This window comes from Aedes aegypti, chromosome 2 (genome assembly GCF_002204515.2).
Source record: "Aedes aegypti strain LVP_AGWG chromosome 2, AaegL5.0 Primary Assembly, whole genome shotgun sequence".
Taxonomy (NCBI): Eukaryota; Metazoa; Arthropoda; class Insecta; order Diptera; family Culicidae; genus Aedes; species Aedes aegypti.
In genome coordinates, this window is record NC_035108.1 from 387,497,109 (window position 1) to 387,517,458 (window position 20,350).

At 35.7% G+C, this 20,350-nt stretch overlaps 1 protein-coding gene across 5 annotated transcripts in view; it reads right to left on the bottom strand.

Annotated features, from left to right (window-relative positions):
• Positions 1–19,292, bottom strand: part of LOC5564541 (protein NDRG3) — a 162,987-nt gene extending 143,695 nt beyond the window's left edge. Inside the window, exons 1-2 of one of the 5 annotated variants that reach the window (XM_021846952.1) lie at positions 18,625–19,292; positions 10,644–10,741 (exon numbers count right to left, since the gene is read on the bottom strand). In XM_021846952.1, the coding sequence (XP_021702644.1) occupies positions 10,644–10,687 (44 nt within the window). In that variant the 5' untranslated portion in view covers positions 10,688–10,741; positions 18,625–19,292. Of the gene's footprint in view, positions 1–10,643; positions 10,742–18,454 lie in introns of all 5 variants that reach the window. The other 4 variants (XM_021846951.1, XM_021846950.1, XM_021846949.1 and 1 more) reach the window with 4 other exon arrangements.
• Positions 19,293–20,350: the final 1,058 nt, after the last annotated feature.

Here is a 20,350-nt window from a genome sequence, read left to right on the forward strand (position 1 = left end):
AGATGGCTCTTTTTTAGTGGTAGTAAAAACGCAATCCTGAAGCTAAGAAAGCACCATGGTACATGAACTAAACACAAAAAGTTATTTATTCACATTACTCATGATTTCGAATCACTACTTTTTCGATCTAGTTTCCTAATTGCTAGTAATTTACGCTTTTATCATTTTCCATAGGTTTTGACAGTTCTCGATTACCATTCTTCCATGCACTTGTGTTTCAAGTTTGAGAAATTTGAAAATCCAGCGTAGCGCGATCAGTGAGTGGAATACACACATCAGTGTCGCCGCTCGGCGGCCAGCGAGAGAAACTGATATTCGAAAGGTTGTTATCTGTACTTTTTGCAGCTGGCGCCAACTGTTCGCATTTAAGAACGAAATCAACAGTCGTTACCCTATTGGCGGACCATTTACGGTAAGGGTATGCGATATGGATTTTTTCTATGTCGATACGAAACGAAACGATACGCGGAATATCTTGCGCTGATAATGACGAAACGAAACGAAATTAAAAAATGTTTCGTGTAACTCGATACGAAATCAAATATCTCACGGAATTTTTCGAAACGAAACGAAATTTTTGAATTTGTTTCGCGGAATACACGTTTAAGTTTTTTTTTTTCTTGTCAAAAGCTGGAAATTTGACAATAGGCATAAAAAACGTCTTTTTAAATCCTCTATCATATGAAACCTTAGCGTTGCTCAGCGGAATCCTTACATGTTTTGGTAAAACTTTTTTCTGTTTGTTTGAAATCTTCTTAATAACTTTATAAGGTTCCATTTCAATATATCTGACACTCTTTACACTGGTTTAGTATAAATGTTACCGTAAAACGGGGTAACTTTGATAGTTTTTTCGAAGAATACTTGAATATTTATGCATGCTGTATCAAAGAATTATAATTTATATTTTTAAAACTAGTACTGGCATCATAGATATCGATTGCAGTTGATGATTGGTCAAAAGATTTATTTTGAATGGATTATATAATTTTTCATATAATCGAAAGTCGGTTTTCTGTTTTGGGGTAACTTTGATAATGGGGTATAAATCGAACGAAATTGAATGAATTACGAACATTTGTAGGGCATTGCATACCTCTAGGCTTTTAACGTTATATGGAAATTTCTGACTTAGATTACAAAAATGGTCCCAGTTTGTGAAAATGATTTTCGCTAAGAGATTTGAGACCGTATTCCAGTTCTATGATATCTAGGCTGTCAAAGATAAGTGGCCAACTATTCAAAACTACATCAAACAGTGATTGTAGAACAGATTGTTTTTAAGCGTTTCGAAAATGCTAATATTGTGTCAATTTTCAATATTTATATAAAAAACCTCGAATGTTCTCGATTCAAATGAAAAAAGCTCTTACATGAAGTGTCATACTATTATTCTTTAGTTTTGCATTCGTTTTGCTTAACCAATTAACTGAATTTATGTTATTTTGTTTAGTATGTGGTGGGTTACGCACTATCAAAGTTACCCGCATTATCAAAGATACCCCGTTTTACGGTACAACTAAGAAGTGGGTTGAACAGCACTTACAAACATTTAAAAAATCTCAAAAATATTGAGAGGAACCCAAAATTCATTTGATTTTAAGAAATGCCTTACAATTTTTTTAATCATGTGGATGTGATGTTATGCTAATATATACCATAAACATGGAATAATGATATTCATTTTCTTTTGCTGTACTTTATGCTTTGTTGCTTAAATGAATGTGATTGGGAACACAAGTCAATAAGTGATCATGAACACACTAAACTGAGAAGCAGACTCTGTCCCAGTTGGAACATAACGCCAGAAAGAAGAAGAAAAATAAGTAGAACAGAGGAATCACTGGAATATTTGCTTTAGTATTTGCTGGAGTATTGAATTAAATTAAATTTTTAAAAATCCATCAACACATACCTAAGAAATCAATTAAGATAAATTCAAAAGAACTGCAAAAGTAATAAACTCCAAGAAAAAATGCAACAGCAACTTAACCAGGATTGCCTGTTGGGGTTAATTTAGAAATTCCTAATAAAATTTTCTGGAAAAGCCTTGCAAAAACTGTGAATTAATTCTTGGGGGATCGAATCTGGATGAATGCAAACTTTTAGAGTAAACCTTGTAGAAAATACTGAAGGTATTGCTATTATTTTGTAGAGCAAATACTGGAGAAATGATCCTATTCCAAAATCTGTAAAGGAATTTCTGGACGATTTCTGGAAGAATTAAGGAATGTTGATATTATCTCAATTTCAGATTCTTTGTTTAAAACTGACTACAAAATCACATTTTCACTAAATTTTGAGCCTCGACAGTATTTAAAAAAATATTTGAAAATATAGAAAAAAAAAGTTTTGAACCTGGACTACCATGGGCGTAAATAGCCAACTCACTTCGGGGGGGTCAAGGGACCTTAGCATTTGAGGTTCCCAATACTTGTTTCGAAATATGTGTGAATCGATTACAGCAGCACACATTCATACAAAGGTAGAACATAACCTTAAAAAAATGTCCAATATCGATTGATCATTATGTGTAGTGTACATTATTATAATTTAATATTTTTGGTATATTTTGACAAGATAACGTTTTTTTGTTCACAATCTAATGATGTGACATAGAATTCAAATGAAGTTCAATTATTTGAAATAAAACGAAAAGGAATGCAAATTCACCCACATAAATTCTGTTTGTACTAGAGTTTTAACCATTTCTTCCCACGTCTTTCATCGATAATTTCTCTACGTAATAAGTGTTTTTTAATGAAATGTAGTTGAACAAACAATGTTGCAAATGGAATTAATTTTTCAAAATCAGTTTAAAAAATAATAATTGTTGATTGTTTATCAATAGTTTCTCAAAAGTTTGCGTAGACCGTGAATTTGAATTCGAAAATTGTAATACTCTGAATTATTGGGTCACCAAGTAGCTCGGTAGCTTAGCTGGTAAAGTACTTGTCGATGATTCGAGCCCCATCTGAGCACGTACATTTTTTTCATAATTTAATTAATAATTTATCTATCTTTACCATGCATAATGAGTTAGTTAATTTAAAACCATGCGAATTAGATTCCGAAAAACTCAATATATGAAAACTGGAATAGATGTAGAAGGACGCTCACTTTACACAAGTTCAATCGGACTAGGCATAATAAAAAAAATCTGAAGAAAACTAGGAAGAGAAATTTTAAACTATTTTATGATTTTACATGCATATTTTTTTCAAAAACTTTTGAGGCATTGAAAACCCTTTGTATTTAGTCATTGAAAATTTTCTCATACTTGCAATAAAATACAGAGAAAACTGTGAGAGTTTTCATCCCAAATTGTGGTGTTTGAACATAGTTTTAAAAATTATTCCAAATCTTCACAAACCTCTACATATCTCGTTAGCATAGAAGCAAGTTTTATATATTTTTCTTGAATATCTTCACTTTTTTAAATAACAGATAGTTTGCATAAATGCGGATATATCGATAATGATAAGACACAGGACATTTGGAACAAATCTTTGGACAGAATATAAAATTCACTTTATACACTGTATTTTCCGGTAAGAACGATTCTTATTATCATTAAAGATCATTGATTAAACAATCAAATTCTAGATATTCTAGAAATTCAACCGCAGGCTCATTTTATCATTGAAGCAAGCAATCCAATCATAGCATGTTTAAGGAAGAGAATGCTTTGAATAATAGCAACAAACAACAATTCTCAGGGTGGTATCCAAGGTATCGTTGAAGTCAACCGATGGGTCGAAAGTGCAAATCAATGATAATTAGCTTACAGTTGAACTGTATAACTACGTTAGCTGCTTTAAACAAGAAAAGTAAAGAAATTCTAAAATCGAAAGGGTCAATAAATTTTATACAGCGAGCTCAATTTGAAAAGCCATTTCTTCTCAACTGCCTACTGCGATCAAGGAAAAATGATTTTATAGACCATTTCAGACACGCATCAAATCGGCGATTACTTTTCTTTTCAACAGCAAAGCAGGGAAAATTTTATCTAATGGGGACTATGCACCAAATAAAGCTTGCTGTACAACATTTCTTGACCATTTCTTCACAGAAATGTTTTTAGTTTTCTTGAGTAGAACAGTATACTTAGCTTAAATTACAATAATTCATCTTTAAATATCAAAGCTTGTAATAAGATAGGAATAATACTTAAAAGCTTAATTATTTGGTTTTATGATTAACTATACGACTACAAATAGATCAAACTAATTCTGCCTATTGTGAACCGTGTTTTGGTCAATTTCATCATCGAGAAAAAAAAATGACAAAAAAGGGTTTGGTAGTAGACATAAGACGTTTTTAAACTACGTATTGCTGTTGCATGTCAAACAATTATCATTCAGAAATTTCGAAAGTATATATTTAATACGCAGTTTAATTATTATCTCATAATCTAATTTTCCAAAATTTTAGGGGGGAGCGCAAATCCACGTTTTAGGGGGGGGGGGGGGGGGGGGGGGCAGGCCATCGAAGGCATACCTCAGAATTTCAAGAGCACAAATCCATCGTACCCGACAGCGGTTCAAGCTGAACACTTGATCGGTTGGCCATCGAGTAACCAAACGATAGAGTTTTTAGCTTGAATGGACGTCTGGTTCTTTAGATTTGTGCTCTTGAAGATTTGAGGTGTGGCTTTGAATCACCCAAATCAACGCGATTTTTTACGGCGACATCGACAAACAATCGCTGCGGTTTCGCTGCTACATGTAGAATTTTACGACAAAACAACGAAATCGTGGAGAGCCTTTACTCATTCATGCGTGCTATTAGTTTTCTCTTCTATTCTCCCGCTGTTCTTATGCAGAGTTAAAAGTGACGTCATAGCGGGAAAGCAAGAGAGAGAACTAATGCGCGCATCAATAATCTGCACCACCTGAGTAAATTCAGAACATCAGGGACTCACGCTCCGCAGCTTTTTTGACATTTGTGTACGAACAATTTTTGCGATATATTAACGGATTTGCTCAAAAGAACACGCGATGTTCCCCGGAGGGAACCGAGGTTTTGTTCTCTTCATTCTTATGGAAGATAACATTGCGGTAGTTCATCAAACGCAGTTGTTCCTTTCCTGGGCTATTCGCCGCGAGGAATTCAGGGCAAATGGGCGTTTTTGGAAACTTTACAACGGCAGTGCAGTTTATCATATACTGCGGACCAGTCAATACTATAGTCATCCCACAGTTATGAATAGCACACAGATATGGATCAAAGTTGGATTAAACGGAGGATATCTCATCAAATAGAGTAGCAATTACGCAGAACCCATTTTACCTACGCGAACCATAAATCTATACAGCATCGCAATCAACAATAACATGCTTAAGGTGATTATAGAACGAAGCCACACCTCAAATTTTCAAGAACACAAGACCTGAGAACCAAACAGCGCTCCGCAGTTGGAAATCTATCCCATTGGTCACCACCAGCAAGCAAGCATTTTGATTAATTTTCAAAGCGAACTGTTGTCAGATTTTCTCGTCTTGTGCACTCGCAAATTCGAAGTTTGGCTGTCATACTTATGCCTACAAGCGTTGATTCATGTTTGTGGGGCATTGAAACCCATACCACAGTTATGAATCTAAGATAAGACGATTCCTAAAGAAACGCCAAAACGTATGTTTTCACTAGCACACCATTCGTTCGCTTCGCAGATAATTTGCTGTTATAGTGTTCTGATCCATGATATGAGTCGATTTCATCCATAATACGGACCCATTTTTGACTGTAGCTAGGAGTAGAAGCGAATGCTTTGGTTTTTTTTTGTTCGAAATTAAACTCGAATTTCGCGAAATTCCGTTTTATTCCGTTTGTTTTCAATTTTCCGTGGAAATATTTTAACAATTTGGCGAAACGAAACGAAATAGCAAAATACAAATTTCGCCTGTGCGAGTTCCGTGGAATTCCGCGGAATTTCGTTTCGAAGCGTATTTGACGGAATCATTCGGTATTTCGCATACCCTTAATTTACGGCTATGGAAGGTACCATCCATCATTGAGTGACGTCTTACCAATTAATTTAGATAAACTGCTCTTGATTCCCTGCAAGGAATCTTAGAGTAAATCGTAAAAAAACCTAGATATATTCCTAAAAGAAACCTTAGAAGAAACCCTAGAAAATTTCTTCGATATATGTTTAAAGGAATTGCAGGAGGATTTTTTAAAAGAGATGATCTTCAATACATTGTTGGACTCCAGAAAATTTTGGCCAGATTTTCACATAACTGAGCTGGATTCCTGCTAAACCATGGGCGTGGAACTCACAGAATCCTCTACAGAGTTATGATAGTGTACAAAACATAATTCTTTCAGAAAATCCTGTGCAGGCCTACAACCCCATTTCAGGTGAGTTTTAGTCCGGATTTTTCGAAATTTCTGTACAGTATTTTCATAGGGTGGAGTTTCAACTTACGGCCTTTAGGTGCGTCATCACAAAATGGCTTCTTCTAAAATCATTAACATATTGTTATGATAGTATTGGTATTTACAGCATCGATGATATATAACTACTCATCACCTGATTTTATGGCGATTATTTTATGATTGGTGGTGATTTTCACTCGTTGCAAATCGACCCCGCCGCCTTACATGCCTGAGACATGCCTGTGTTTATATTCTAAAATTTTTAACATGTTTTTTCGTTGGAGTAATTTTTAGCTCAGCAAGGTTGGGCGAAGCATAGAAATTTGAAACTCATACGCTATTTGTTTGCGATTGTTTCAAATTACAGGAACCATCTCTGCGAAGCATGAAATCATACCAAGAGTTTATGAACTTGGGCCACCCAATATCATGACAAGCTCCACAGTGCGATGCATTGGGACGCGTCTGAGGCAAAAAAAAAACTTAATAGATTCTTAAGGATTTGGCGCCACAATGATTGTTGTTGAAATTTTTAAGTTTAACTTTTGATTTTGGTGAAGATTTCCATTACTAAATTTCATGAGTAAATTAATAAAAATTGAAAATAAACGCAATGGTAATTGCTTAATTACAAATATCAATCGTTAATAATATTTGCTTTTTATTTCAGGCGTGCTCAAAAATTGACATGTTCAAAAACATGTGATCTCCTTTTGATTAACTTGTACCCAACATCTAAACCGGAGTAGTTCTTCTAGTGATTGCTATGAACATTATTTCAAGTAATGATTCTTATATAATTCATAGCTCTCTCTTATGAAGCTCATGATCCCATTTTTTGAAATGGGTAAGCGTTCAATGAAACCATAATTTAGTTGGTTCATAAGTCATGATTTACAGAAAACCTAAGTATTTTTGCCTCAGTGTGTGTGCACAATCATCGTGAACGTTGAGCGCAGTGATGTCAGAGTTACTAACTGTAAAATCATAGCATTTAATGGGAATTGTTCACAAAAATCATTAAAATTTTAAAAATAATATCCAGCAAATGTTCCGAAAACAAGTATATAACAATTGGTAAAAAAAAATATGTCACCAGCTACCTGGCGTTTTCCTTCATTAAATCATAATGTTTTTTTTGTTAAGAACGATTGAAGAGTAAATTTTGATTTCCAATACTCGTCAATCTACTTAATTTTACTAGTTTTTAAGTAGCAGTCTGTACAGTGTTAACTGAAGACGAAGAATAAATAAATAAATTTTCCCATGAGTTTACATGAAAATATGCTTAACACAAATGTTTAATTTTTTGTTTGTTTGTTATGAAAATGTACATGGAAAGCCGACACTACTACTACTACTACTTTTACATCAATGATGATTTTAATGATTCTTTGAGTTACACGCCGCTTCACCTCAATATGAACCTGAGAAACCATTCCAGAGATTCTCTTAGAAAACTTGAGTTATCAGCTGCAATATTAGGTTTGGTTTCCAACATGAAAAATTTGATCAGCATTTTTCACGGCAACTGACAATTGATTTTAACAAAATGTTGAAATTAGCTGAGATGATTGAACGCTAACAAGTTTTAGGTTACAATATAACTGAGATTCACTCCTCGCTTCAAAAGTTGGGCGGCCCTATTTAAGATTTCACTTCGGTCGGTGTAAGTAGAGTTAATAGGTTCTGGCACATTTTTTGTGCTAGTTTCAGAACTGCAAAAGCCTGCCTTGCTGACATATTTTACACACAAATTAAATTGCAAATGATATTTGATGAATCATTCCCTCTTCCCTATCATAACAATGATCAATTGATTTGAGTCATCTGAGAGAAACCTTATTTGAAATTGCAATCGAGTGTAAATTATTCACAATCATATTACTGTATAAAAAATAATAGGAATTGATAGGAGTTAAAATTACCTTAAAAATCATTTCTTCTTAATCTTATTCATCTTAATTTTTGCAAAAAATAGTCTTCTTTTACCCAAAGGATTCGTCGCTATTCCTTTTGAACATTGGATAAATTTTGATCTGTCAATACTTAAGCTTCACCATGACACCTTTTGATGACTTTTTCACTTTAACATTTGAAAAAGTATCTCTTAAGGAATGTGTTTTTCATTCTTCACTTGTATCTCCTAGTATTCGATTAGAAGTTTTAAAAATTATACATATACTGGAGTGTTCTGTCCAATAACTCTCTTGCAGCTTGCTAAACATACCAGATCATACCTTACGAATGATCCTATAGGAATTCCGGGAATAAAGTAATTCGGGGCAAAAGTCGTAGAGGATGACTTTCAGTTCAAAACCTGGGAACACTGTAGGACACAATAATAGGTCAGCGAACAACGAATGAAAATATAAAAAAATTCATTAAATTATAACTAAGTTGTGTCCTAATATTCAGTTATGCATTAAATTTTGAGTAGACCAAGTAAAATTCTTGTGTTTAGTATCATACAGGCGCATCTGCAATGATCGATTTCACTTCGTTCACTGTCTCTTTAGATCAATATTCTAAATTTAATTTATTTTCGTTAAATTTTTAAATGCCACATTGCAAAGGACGATGAGTACTTTCTAGTAAATCAAAAACAAAAGTCACCTGGCCAAGTTATTAGCTAAAGTGAAGATCGATGAAGAAAAATCGATCACTACAGTAACGCCTTTATGATACTGAACACAAGAGTCCTACTGTAATTTGGGGCAAATTAATTACTGAGGTGAATTAGATCAATTTGAAACCAACTTGCATTTCCCTTAAATTATGCTAAATATTTAGTTAGGATCATATGCATCTAATCTTTTCCTGTGTTTGATGATTTTAAACAATATAATTGTTTGAAGCAGTTAGTGTTTGCCAAAAAGTGTTTTTTGAAGGTGTGTCCAGAACTATTGAAGTAGTTAATACTTACTGAAGAATCCACTGGTGTCAAATCTAACACATAACTTTTAAGTTTTACAAATGTTATGTTAGCATTTCAATCACTGTACATAACATAATTTATTCTAGAAAAACATTCTTATTTCTGAGGAAATTGCCTCCAGGCCAAGTAGATTTGTAAAGTTTATGTTTGCAACTGGCTAGCTTAATATTCAGATTGTAAAAATGTTGACACATTTTCAGACTTCTTTAAATTGATTAACAAGAGTTTTTTATTTTACCAAAACATGTGTGATCAATTTTGTCTGAATGGTTTGCTTTTCCTTTGTGATTCAATACCTATTCAATACCTTATTGAGTTTTCAAAAACCTTTTACATTTTTCATTGTGCACTTAGTACAGGTATTTCAAAGCATTATTCTGTTATTTCGCAAGAGTTATTCATACAACGTCAATAGTATTGATTTTGATATTTTGCCTCTTATTCCCGCATTTTTCCTATTATGGTATGTTGGTATTTTAATTTAATACCACGATATAGTATTCGTTTGGCATTAACAATAGTGTATCTATCCAATTTTGTCTAGATTATGAATCGAGTTTTTATAGAAATTTTGTCATAGTGGTAATTTATGAAATAGTAAATGGTAATGGTGGCTTGAAATAATTGGCTGACCCATTGAATAAGTTGAAAGTATAAAAAAAAAACAAATTTTATTATGGAGATCCCAACGACAAACCTCTCACAATACCTATTCGAAGTTCTGAGGACGTCATTCCAAACGATCCGATCACGACTCGAACGATCTGTATTATTCCCAATGTACTGAAATTTTCGTTCGTTCGAAAGAATATATGTAAGCTCATGAATGATTCAACACCAAATTACCATTGAACCTAGAAGATTACACATACACGCAAGCAAGCATCTACCTACCTCATTAGTAGCACCTCGTACATTTCACTTATCACCGGCGAGCAACATCGGCTACGGCTACCAGCAGGGTCCGCTCAGCCACGTTGTTGGGTCGTTTACAGCACACACCTCACCTGCTGACACTAACAGTAACTGTCGACTGTCGAAAGTAGAGTAATTTAGAAACCAATAATTACACCCATTCAGTTGACGGGTTTCCAATCCCATACGAACGAACGAGGAGCCTGTAAATCATGTACGTGAGTTTGGCCACCCGCAACCGTCGCAAGTCGTATAAGTCTCTAATAAACCGTACACAGTGTTTGTTCGAAGCTCTCATTTTCCTTCATAGGTGCAATTGCTTTTCTTTCACAGAGTTTCCAGTGATATACATTTTATCACCATTTCGATACTGTCAAGCTAAGAGTTTGAAACATAAATGGGTACTTACGGTGGCATTTGAACGTGCGGGGTGCATTCCGTATCCGAAGTCATGGTGGAATTTTTCTGCTCGCTGCTGATGAATCCTTTCGATGGTAGATCGTAGCTCTGCTCTCACGTTCGAATAAATTGACAATGACAACGCACAATGGGGCCGTTTCAGTAAAAGACGATCAAAACTTTTAAGGGAACTTGAATTTCTTTTTAGCGCATTGGTGTCTTTAGAGTACAAGTTCTGAAGGTTCGTCTACAATTTTGTACCAAATTGTTTTGAGTTTGAGCCACAACGTAAATTTGAACGAAATATTGAAATAAAAAAAAAACTTTCAGTATTGGTGTCTTCAGAAAGGTTGTAGAATATTCAATTTCAAACAGCTTTACGGAAGATACCAAAATATGCTTTGACTTAGTTTTCAAGGAGAAATTGTAGCATTTAGGTAACATAAACTCAAAAACAGTTTTTTTTCTTCGCTAAATATCCAAAAAGGGAGACTTATCGCTTCGGCAAAATTGGACTTGGCAATCAAATTTCAAACGCCAAATACAAAGAATTTTTTTCATCAAAACACACCAATGAAAACATTCATTTTGATTCTATCCTCAGCCAGCTCCCGCTGACGAGATTTCCGGGACTGAACAAACAATTTCGCCAGAGATGCGACTGATTTGGAGCTGCCGAAGAGATTTACCAACGGTTCTTATGGGAAAGCTACAGTCAGTGAAATTGTTTTGAAATGATAAGTAATGCAGCGATACATCCAGCACAAACTATTTTGTTAGAATTTTTCGACGCAAAACTCATCAATACAAAACATTTCACTATCAACATGATTTTTATGTTGTGTAGTTTTTTAACTGTAAGTATAATGGCTTTTATCTATTCAAAATGAAAAAGGGATCCCGGGACAAAAATCAAATGCTTCCAAAACGATTATAGAACGGCCGAAGCGGGTATTGAAGCAATGAATAGTTTTATAGAGCAGTTTCATAATAACCGAGCCTGTGTTTGAAGGTTAAGTTGAATTTTAATGGACAAAAAAAATGCTATCTTAGATTTCAGTTATCAATATTTCACCTATCTGCAGTTGAAGTCAATGAGCATCAATTAAAATTAATTTGAAACGAAACTCTAACATGATGCATGAGGTATAAGTATAGGTGTAGGTGATACCAATCATTCTCAAATTTTACCAAATCTTTTAAAATCTACTCGCATAGACTCATTACATTCTTGTGTCATATGGAATCTTCATGCTTTAGAATTATTGGCATGACAAACACAGGCATGTTAGTCCAGGAAATGTGTAAGGTACAGCGGGAAAACAAAAACGATTACGAGAGGATAAAATGGCATTGATAAAATTTTATTATGATGAAGAATTCAACAACCAAAGTGTTTTTGACAAACGGAAAAAAACTGCAGAAAAAACCGCTCTAGTTGAAAATGAAATAAAAACACTTATTGAGTAAGATAAATACATTAACTAAAATACATTCTTGCATCAACAGTCACCATAATAGCAAACAGCTTGTTTTGTACCATTATTAAGAAATAATACAACAGTATTTTCTAGTTCAACATGCAATTTCGGGAAATCCCAGGATTTTCGAAAATATCCCGGGATTCGGGATTTTCTAGATCCCGGGATTTTTGTCCCGGGATTTCCGGGACAAGACCCTCTAGCCAGGATCAAACATGTCGCGCGTCGGTAGTACGGTAGTGAAAAAGTGATCGATTCGTTAGTAATGTTTGATCCTTCGACTTTGACGCTTGCTCCTGCGGGGGCCGGCGATGAGGGCAGGATCAAACATATCGCGCATCGTTCGCGTACCACGGTAGAATAGTATCGCGGATTGCGTTGGTAGTGTTTGATCCTTTGATCTTGTCGCTTGCTCCTGTGGGGCGAGCGACGAACACTTGTTCGGCGTTCGATGCTTTTATCGAATAACATCGCGAAGCTGGTTAAGCGCATTCATTTCAAATTATATAGGGAAAGTGCACCACTTATGGACATAGTGGTTCCCTATTTGGCCATATGCGAAATTCGGATAACTTTCACATATTTAACCTTTTTGAATGTTTTAACATCAAGATATATCGTTAATGTTACTGCTAAAACACAAAAAAAACTTTTAAAAATGTTGAGACATTCAAATTATCACGCATCGCGAAATAGGGAACCACTATGGCCATAACTGGTACACCTACCCTATTTATCGTTTACCAAAACGAATCCTTTACCCAAACCTTTCCCATATCCAAACTCTCAGTGTCTACTTGTGGAAGTGCAGAGGACTCCTCGGCTTCTATAAAGCAAGTAACACGTCAACATTTCCCTCTCATCTTCAAATTGACTTGCATTGGAGCACAGCCGGTGCCGCTATTCGCGTCTACGAAGGTAATTACCACAGTTGACCCTATGCGTGAAGCTCCGATTATTTTACATGGCAAAGCATAGGAAGTCAATTTTCAAATGCTTCTAAAAAATTCAAAACACTTTTTAATTAAATTCTGTTAAGTGTACGGGGTTAGACTATTGATCAACTATAGAATCAGCAGCATATTGAGAAAAAAATATAAAACTCAAAATTATATGCCTATAATGTAGCCCATCAAAAGTATATCAACATATATTGAAAAGATTTTAAATAACTATTGTAGTTAATTTCATATGAGCATTTAAAATTTCACTTCCTATACCTTGCCGGGTAAAATTTTCGACGCTTCACGCATCGAGCAAACTTTTCCTAGATGGCAGCACCGTACCTTCGTACACTCGAATTGTTTGTTATAATAATGAGAGCACCAACACTTACACATTGAGGATGCTACTGATCCCGAGTAGTGTTTGTTGGTTCCCTGTGTAAGTACAGCTCTAAGTACAGTAACGGAGTAGCATCTGCGGGCAGTCAATCATGCTCATGCTCATGCTCAATAAACATGAGTTTTTTAAGTTTAAAACTGTTTTAAGTGTCGTACATGGCCACATAAAACATGATTGATAACGTTTATTTTTAATCCTTCTATCTAAAATAAATTATTCCCCGATCATGTCTGCATTTAATAATATTTCTTAAACCTGGAATTGTTTCGCGAATCATTCACCCATCAAAAATATACACCTTGAGAGTTGTTCAGTTGATTATAAGCTATTATTATTTTAGACAGATGTTTTGTAAAATAAATTTCATGCTAACTGTTGTCGCCTAGTGATAAAATTATTAATCATCTGACTCGAACAATGATAATCCTTACTTTACTGAACAACTTTGCCGAAGACGTCATCTCTCTAAGTGATGATTTTCATGCCCTCAATTCAGAAATATCCTCAAAACAAAAGTTTTATGAACACTCACGCCACCAAGTTGAGAAATCTCAGGACTTGTATAAAGGTATCCCTTGAGCTACTTAATAATTAAAGATGGATCTCCTTCTGGGTTTACGAACATTAATTTCCAACACTTACTTAACAAGCCCGTTCTGAAATTACCCTTTATGGATACAGTATCGGGCATATAAAATGCACCAAAGCCGTTTTCCCATACAAAATGGTCAACATCAGATTGCTATATCTGTGCCGTTTCTCAACCGATTCTTTTCATTTTTTCTATGACGAACTACAAATTTCCTTAATTTTCAAAAACTATTGTAAAAGTTGTGTGAAAGCCATTTATTCGAAAGTTCTAGGTAGGTTGAATTTTGACATAAAAAATGCACCAAGACATAGAGTGTAGCACAAAAACAACCCGTCGTAGCATATTGGTGTCTTCAGCGCATTTGTTCATTGAGTAGTAAGGATCAAATGCGCTGAAGACACCAAAACGATACGACGCATAGTTTGTCTGATACATCACTTTTCGTCTTTTCGCATTTTTTATGTCAAAATTAAACCTATCTATAACTTTTAAACTAATAGTTTTCACACAACTTTTTCAATAGTTATCAAAAATTGAGGTAATTTGTAGTTCGTCTTAGAAAAAATGAAAAGAACCGGTTGAGATACGGCGGAGATATAACTTTCTGAAACTGACCATTTTGTATGGAAAAATGGCTTTGATGCATTTTATATGTCAGATACTGTAGATTTCCAACGATTTTCCTGGACCAAAATTCGCCATCTTGTTTTCTAGGCCACAATATTATTTTTCAAAATGTTCAATTGAAAGCAATTTTCAACCTGAACAAACTTGTCAAAGAAATCATGCTTCTGAATGATTAGGAACTTGAAATACAATGAATTCCATGAATCTGAACCCAGTTAACATTTTTGTTGTTATAAATTATGTTAAACATCATTCTATACGAACCGATTCAATCGTATAGAATGCATGAAAAGGCTATATACCTACCAAAGTGGAGGCTATATGCGTACTTGGCACGACTTTTTCAGACTTTCTGCGATCAGAAATACGATGCCACAAAAATTGGATGAAAATAAAAAAATAAGTTTACAGCAAGCCTCGAACGTGGGATCTCTGAATTAGGAATCGACCACTGCACCAACAAGTGTTACATAACAGACACGTGATTATTTGCCAATATTAATGCATGTTCCATGTACAGCGACACTTGCTTTGTTGTTCTTTAAGGCGCATCGTTGGCCGATACCAAGTTTGGGTAGCATTTTTTGCTAATTTATTACGATTGCATATGATGCTTCCTGGATTGATGTATGATCTGTCAGTTTCTACAACTTAACGCGATTGTTTTGTTGTCAACACAGATTGTCGTTTATGAATCGTAGTGGGGATATATATACAAGTTGTGTTGACATTGATAACGCTTAATTTGGCATCTTGTGCCATTCTGATTTTTGACGTACGAATATGTGCTTTTGGATGCACATTCTTATACGATACGTGGTTCACTGGGAAGTCGCCATCTTGTTGCTAGGCCACCATCTTGGATTCCAAAATGTTCAATTGAAAGCAATTTTCAACCTGGACAAACTTTTAGGAAAAGTTGTCCTTCTAAATGATCAGGATCTTGAGATGCAAGCATATATCTGTATAGTTTGTGCATAGTTAGTATGCGCACTAGCGCCACCTAGTGGTTGAATTTAAAAAAAAATGGCTTTTCAAGGGGTAGTCCTTGAACTAGGTAACAATTTTGCTGAAGACACCTTTCTTCTATCTAGTAAAAATTACAAGAATATTCCACAATGTAGTGCAACCTAGTTTCAACAACTACTTGGCACCTCCAGCGGGCGGTGATGCGGAAAACGACTTCGCCACCTGCAGGGCTCATTCATAATTCATTCAGGTTGTAAGTATTGGAAATTATCTTGTATGGAATACCTCAATTTGGTATTCAGTAGTTATTTTCTTCTGCTCGGGAAGTGACATCGACCAATCCACTATGGGCCAGGGGCGCAATCTGACAGGACAAAATTAATAACTCGGTAACGAAGCATTTCCGACATTTGGTGTCTTCGGCAAAGTTTTTTTTTGTAACAACGAAGACCATCCACTGACATAAATGGATAATTTGTAAATCGTCCGCATAGGTGGCACCACCATCTAACTTCCACTGTGATGTTCTAGAGAATTGGAATGTTCAACGAAGTTGTTCATTTTGATAAAATAAACAGATCTCTCGAAGACGTCAAAGTTCCACAGCCTAGTGTTTTCTAGTTATTGACAAAATAAGACCAAATTAGTGGAAAGAACGTTGTTTTTCACCGAGTTTGATATATTTTTTGATGTTTTATAAGGTTTTTGATGATTTACAACCATTTACAACCGTTGCATCTAATATTGCTCTATGTTTCCTGAAAATTTAGTACCCTACCATTTAATTCCACTAGAGTTTGAATCTTTTGACAGATACGCGTATTTCGACCTCAACTGTAAGGCCGTCTTCAGTGTCGTGTACTAGACTCGACTTCTCGTCTAGAGTCGATCTAGTACACGACACTAAAGACGGCCTTACTGTTGAGGTCGAAATACGCGTATCTGTCAAAAGATACAGACGCTAGTGGAATTAAATGGTATAGTACTTAATTCGGGTTTTCATGTACTTATATGTATTCCACTAAACACCTCGAAGATTTATTAACCGTTTTATTACTAAGTTGTTCTAATTTTGCCAATAACTGAAAAATAGTAGGTAGTGAAATTTTGACGTCTTCTAGAGAGTTCATTATTTAATCAAAACGAACAAGTTTGCAGAGCATGCCAAGTCTCTAGGACGTCACAGTTAAAGGTTATATTGTGGCGCCATCTATGCGGACGATTTACGAACTATCCTCTTATTTCAGTACATATTACAAAAAACTTTGCCAAAGACACCGAATGCCGGAAATGCTTCGTTACTGAGAAATTAATTTTATCCTGCCTAATTTTGTTTCTAGCCCATAGTGTAATCGCGATATCGAGTTACAGAGACACAGTTTTGAAAATAAAATTTACAACTACATAGATGACCCGATTTTGTCATTCCCTTTTCAGCTTCTATTCTAAATGTAAACAAATTAGCAGAATTCTTTCTTCCCTATGTAATGCTTATTTATGATATCTTCGACTGGGTTAAATAAGGCTGGAGAAAATTCCATTGTGAATCGGTGAGGGTGAAAAGTTTCCCGCAAAACGGGGCTGACAAAATCGAGTCATTACTTCCGGTTTTCCTTACTTAATAGTCAGCTTTAGAGTGTTAGATCTATGTTATTTATGGATCGATTAAAATACATTTTCTACAGTTCTTTGGACAAAACTTGAATTTGAACATATATTTTTGTGTGATTTTTCCTATCACGAGTTCAAAAGCAATTATGGCTTAATTGAAATGATTTTTATATGGCGAATTCGAATAATCGGCATAACTAAACAAGTTGATTAAAAAGCTCCATGGTATATCTAACCAATTTTGACGTAAATTTTGACGAGTTAAACAAGAAATGCAGTTTTAGTGTGGGACATTTCTATTTCCAGGTGCCTACTAGTTTTGAATTTTTTGTCAAACATTTCATTTCAGTCCAATTACTTTTACTTTCAAGCTCACTCAAAAATATATGTTGAATTCAATTTATGTTTGATGTGAGAATTTCATTCAAATCGGTCCATAAATAACAGAGATCTAGTTTTCCAAAGTTGAACATTTTGTAGGAAAAATTGAAAAGGTTGCAAATGTTTTGTCCAATAATGAAAACATCGACTTATGGAGAGCACGATTTATGGAAAGCTGAATGGACTAAACAAATCATCGAATCACAGAATATGTCGAGCTGTGCAGAGTCGACTTATTTTATAAATACCAACAATGTTGAATAACACACTGTTTTGATATTCAGCGATTTGAGTACCGTTTCCAAATTACTATAATTTCTCATAGAAAACGAAGAATTGGTATTTCCAGCAAAAATTTTTGAAGACACTTACTCTGTGGCCTAAACTCAACATACACTGATACAACGATGTAGAAGAACCTTCTGAGCATATTCTATGAAGACATCGATGCACTTAAGGTGAAACATCTCGGAATCCAAAGATGGCCGGCACAATGGCCGACTTCTCCCCTTACTCACGTTTTCGAAGGCACAAAACTGGAGAAATAGTTGGAAAACGTTCCTGATCTTCTTATTTTAAGCTTTCTGCTAGTGCACAAAGCCAAAATAAAAAGTGCACTGTTATGGGATGCTTTCTTCGCGAGATTTGTGCCTTTGAAGTTTTAGTGCAATCTTCGAAGTTGATTCCATACTGTTTCACCTTAAAAGCCATCTAAAATTCCCTAAATGTTTTGATCGTCTTTTTCCTGAAACGGTCCCATCGTGCGACGGTTCCTTCTCGACGATGCCAACAACAACAACGGTGGCGATGGATCACCTCAAGAAGCCGAAGCCTTCTTCTTCTCCCAAGGCTTGGTTTGCGGACTCTTCCACTCACTCTTTACCCTTGTTGGAATTTGCGTTGTTTTTTTTCTTGCTTCGTGGAACCGGTATTACAAGCGCCAAATTTGATTCAATTTACTTTTTATGCAAATTCACTTTCTTCACCTTCTCATGTGCCTTCGGCTGTGGGCCTTTTCGATCATATGTGGCACACTATTTTTGGAATTCTTCTTATTTATTCTCGGAGCACTACATTTCTCAATTTAAAGATTTTTTTTTAAATTTGCAATTTTCTGCCAAGAAATAACTTGACCACACTTTTTCGCTACACTAACAGCACATGAAACATATATACTTAACAGTAATACACTATCAGAAATTCTGCAATTAGCGGACATCCATCTGCAACCTGTTACCGAGCCGTTGCCATAATAAACCTTCGCGTGCAATTGCAGAACCGAAACAAAAACGCACTTCACATGGTCAACAAGTGGCTGCACTATTCGGCCAATGAACGACTCCTGCTAGGAAACCGGTGCAATTTTCTTGTAATTCTTCTTGTATTATTGCTCTGCTGCAGACTAACCACTTCCCCAACTTCGACTGCAAAACTTAAATTTTCTTCCTTGCTAATTTCGCAACTGCACCACACTTTATTGGTTAATGATTTCTATCCTTGATGAACGAAGAAATGCCCCTAATGATTTCTCACCACAAATCACGCAAAACCCACCGAGACATGCGTCGCGAAATTTTAACCAGCTTCAGATAACTTACGATCGCGCGCGTGCTCGCAAACCTGCGCGGAATGTTCGCCGTCTGATACCGAACTGAAGCGATAGCTACTCTGATCGGCGATGGTACTACCTCTAAGCCAGGGCTTCCCAATCGGGAGTCCGCGAACCCCTAGGGGTGGCCGTGAAGACTCACAAAGGAGGCCGTGAAGTTAATTTTTGTCAAGATATTTTCGTTTTTTCTTTGGTAATTACAAGTTTGCTGCTTAACATACACCCAAGATTCCCAAGATCTTGCCTATGACTCATGATATCATGATTCCAGTATGTTTTATAGTAAGGTATATCGTGTGGCAAGTACGATTATACTTTATGCCCATGAAAGTCAAGGAAATTTCCATTCCGAAAAGATCCTGGACCGACCGGGAATCGAACCCAGACCCCTTCTGCATGGCTTTGCTTTGTAGCCGCGAACTCTAACCACTCGGCTAAGGAAGGCCCCTCATCCCGACTCAACGCTTTTAATTCATAAAAAATACTTCATTTCCATAAGCTTCAACTTCAAAAACTTTAATTTTCAGTGGTCCGCAGAATGTCTGTGAAAGTTAAAGGAGGCCGTAGCTTCAAAAATGTTGGGAACCGCTGCTCTAACCCAAACCACCACTCACCGCCGCGTGGTCCCAAGTGATTAACGGCACCAACAACCCCAGAAGAGACCAGTCGACGAGAGGTAAAAATCGAGCAAACCTTTCGAGAGGACGAAGAGAGCAAAAGGCTAGACAAGTCGCCAGGAGTCTAGTAGCTAAACTACACTACACGGCTTCTTGAAGATGATGACGATGGTCGACGGACGAATGGTCGGTTGTGGCGTCATCACAGGTGATCGGGGCATCCGCGAGCAGATCACCGGTCATGTGAGAAACGTGTGCAAGTACTTGATGGGGATTTAAGCGGAATCGCAGGGTTGAAGTTGATGGAAGCCTTTTCTGATCAAAACTGGCTGCTCCAACGAACGTCCTTCGTACTGCATTTGGTTGAAATGTAGTACAATTCAACCTCTAAGGATATTTTTTTTATTTTTTTTTTTTTCACTATAATTGAAATTTAGATGGAAACCCGTTTGGATAAATAATCATAATCTTCACAATTTATCATGA